This window comes from Pteropus vampyrus, unplaced genomic scaffold (assembly GCF_000151845.1).
Source record: "Pteropus vampyrus isolate Shadow unplaced genomic scaffold, Pvam_2.0 Scaffold459, whole genome shotgun sequence".
Classification (NCBI taxonomy): Eukaryota; Metazoa; Chordata; class Mammalia; order Chiroptera; family Pteropodidae; genus Pteropus; species Pteropus vampyrus.
The window spans coordinates 481,011-483,297 of NW_011889240.1; the positions used below are offsets into that span (position 1 = coordinate 481,011).

The following is a 2,287-nucleotide window of genomic DNA, read 5'->3' on the forward strand; positions in this document are numbered from 1 at the left end:
GGTGTTCTGCTAGGCCGCCACCCCCGTCTCCGCCCCGGCCTCAGGCTTCGCACGGGACATGGCCACAGCCAGGAGCGTGTGGCCCTTCACGGCCATAGGCTCGGCGCAGTGAGTGGCGTTGGAGGAGAACATCTTGTCTTTATTGGCCACCAGCCACTGATAGAGGTCGTCCAGGTTTTGGTCACAGACCCAGGGGTTCCTGGAGATGTCGAAGCCGTCCTTCATGTCCCAGGCTGCCCCGGGCCGCCCCACAGATGCCCAGAGCCCCTTGGGCACGCTGGTCAGTGAGTTGTTGGAGAGGTCCAACATGTCCAGCTGCTTCAGACCTTGGAAGGCACCTGCTGCCACCGCGGCCAGCTGGTTGTCACTTAGAAAGAGGTGGCGCAGGTTAGGCTGAGGCGCCAGCAGCCCCTTTTCAAGTGCCCTCAGTCTGTTACCCTCCAGGTGCAGCCGTTCCAACTTCAGGGGTCCCCTCAGAAGGTCAGGGGACAAGGTCTCCAGCTGGTTATTGCCAAGGTCAAGGATGCGCAGGTCGGTGAAGTTGGACAGCAGCCCAGGGGGCAGCGTCCGGAGGCGGTTCCCAGACAGGTCCAGGTGTCCGAGGGCTTTCAGGCCGAGCAGCCAGGAGGCCTCCAGGCCTTGCAGCTGATTTTCCTTCAGCACCAGGGTGTGGAGGGCGGCCGAGACCTGGAAGAGGCCGGCGGGCAGCCGGCTCAGAGCGTTGCGGGTCAGATCGAGCACCTTCAGCTGAGGCACAGGCAGCAGGAACTTGTCCGCGAGGCTCTCCAGCCCGTTGCTGGAGAGGTGCAGTTCCTGGAGGTTGGAGACACCCTGGAGGAAGTCGGGTGGCAGCTGTGTGACGTTCAAGAACTCCACAGACAGGAAGATGGTGTCGGCTGGGAGCTGCAGGGGGACTTTGGCAGGCGGGTAGCAGTTGACAGAGCTGCCGTTATCTGACTGGAACACCTGGCAGGCTTCGGGGTTTGGGATGACCCCCTGGGCAGAGGGGGCCACAATTAGTAGCAGCAGGAACAGGGTTCTAGAAAGATGGGGGTCCAGGCCTCCTGGGCTGCAGGCAATGACAGAAGGTGCTTAATGAGCCAGAATGAAAATATACCCAGCTCTGTGAGCGTGTGCCCGGTTCTGCCCGGTTCTGCCCGCTTCTTCCCCTCCCCGCTTCCACCACCTCGGGCCGTGCCACCTGACTGCTCCCCTCGACGAGTGCACTCACCTCCTCTCCATGTTTTGAAGGCAGAGCCAGTGAACTCCTACTATCCTGCAAAACCCCCAGCTCCGATGCCCCTTTTCCCATGGAGCTTTCTCTGACCTTCCCAAGCAGAACTCTCAGTTTCCCGCTCTGAGCTCCTCCCCGTCCTGTCCAGCCCTGACCCGACCAGGTTAGGATGTCTGCATCCAGGTCTATCTCGCTGCAGGTGCTCAGATGCACCGCAGGGTTCCAGGTGTAAACGGGACTCTGGACACGAGAAGTGCCCAAAGCAGATTTTGGGGGCGGTCGTTTGACCTTGGGATCGGTGGGTTACAGTTGGCACCAACACCCTTGGAGTGCCGGGGCTTCTGCTCCTCCCAGCCCTCCAGCAGGCCTCTGATGTGGGGGGGCTGGGCTCCCACTCCCCGCCTGGGGCATGCATCAGTGAGTGGGTGTGTGGGAACCAGCCTGTCCTGGTTCGAGCCTGGGCGTTGGTCCACTCCAGCCTGCAGGCCCACATCTGGCCCTGTGACTTCACTGGGCAGACAGAACATCGGTGCCCTGCCTGTCGTTCGAGCCTGCCTAGGAATGGCGGGCTGGGGACCTACCTCTGGTTTTGCTCTGGGCTCCAAGAGGACATGGTGGTCTCTCTGTTTCCTTTCCAGGTTCCCTGAGTCTGGCGAGGTGGCCTTATACCTGCCTGGGCGGGGGATGGGGAGGGCGCAAAGGGATGGGCGGGGGCACTGACCATAGGGAAGTCCCCACCCACATCCTGTTCCCGATAGGGCCTGAACCTGAGCCACGCAGGGGAAAAGGAGGGGCCGGGATTGCAAAATTATTTCCTGGCAGGGCTAGGACAGCGGAGAGGCTGCCCGCACCTTCTCGGCATGGCTCTGCCCAGTTTTCCTTCCCCTGATTTGTGCTTTTCAGGAGTGGCTACCCAAGAGTCCCTGGGGCTGAATCTCCGCTCCTCGCTTGCAAGGTGCCAGTCCTGGCAGATGAGGACAGCTCTTTGAGCAAGATGCAGTATTTACGATACACTTGAGCCACCAGGAGGCGCAATGAAAAGAACAAAAAGTA

At 61.0% G+C, this 2,287-nt stretch overlaps 1 protein-coding gene across 1 annotated transcript; it reads right to left on the reverse strand.

Moving 5' to 3' along the window:
- Positions 1–9: 9 nt before the first annotated feature.
- LOC105306754 (leucine-rich alpha-2-glycoprotein-like) lies at positions 10–1,911 on the reverse strand. Its single transcript, XM_011381936.2, has 2 exons — positions 1,816–1,911; positions 10–1,069 (listed from the first exon to the last, which is right to left on the reverse strand). Exons 1-2 carry the CDS (start codon positions 1,845–1,847, stop codon positions 10–12), a joined length of 1,092 nt encoding a protein of 363 aa, XP_011380238.1. The 5' UTR covers positions 1,848–1,911.
- Between the last annotated feature and the right edge of the window lie 376 nt (positions 1,912–2,287).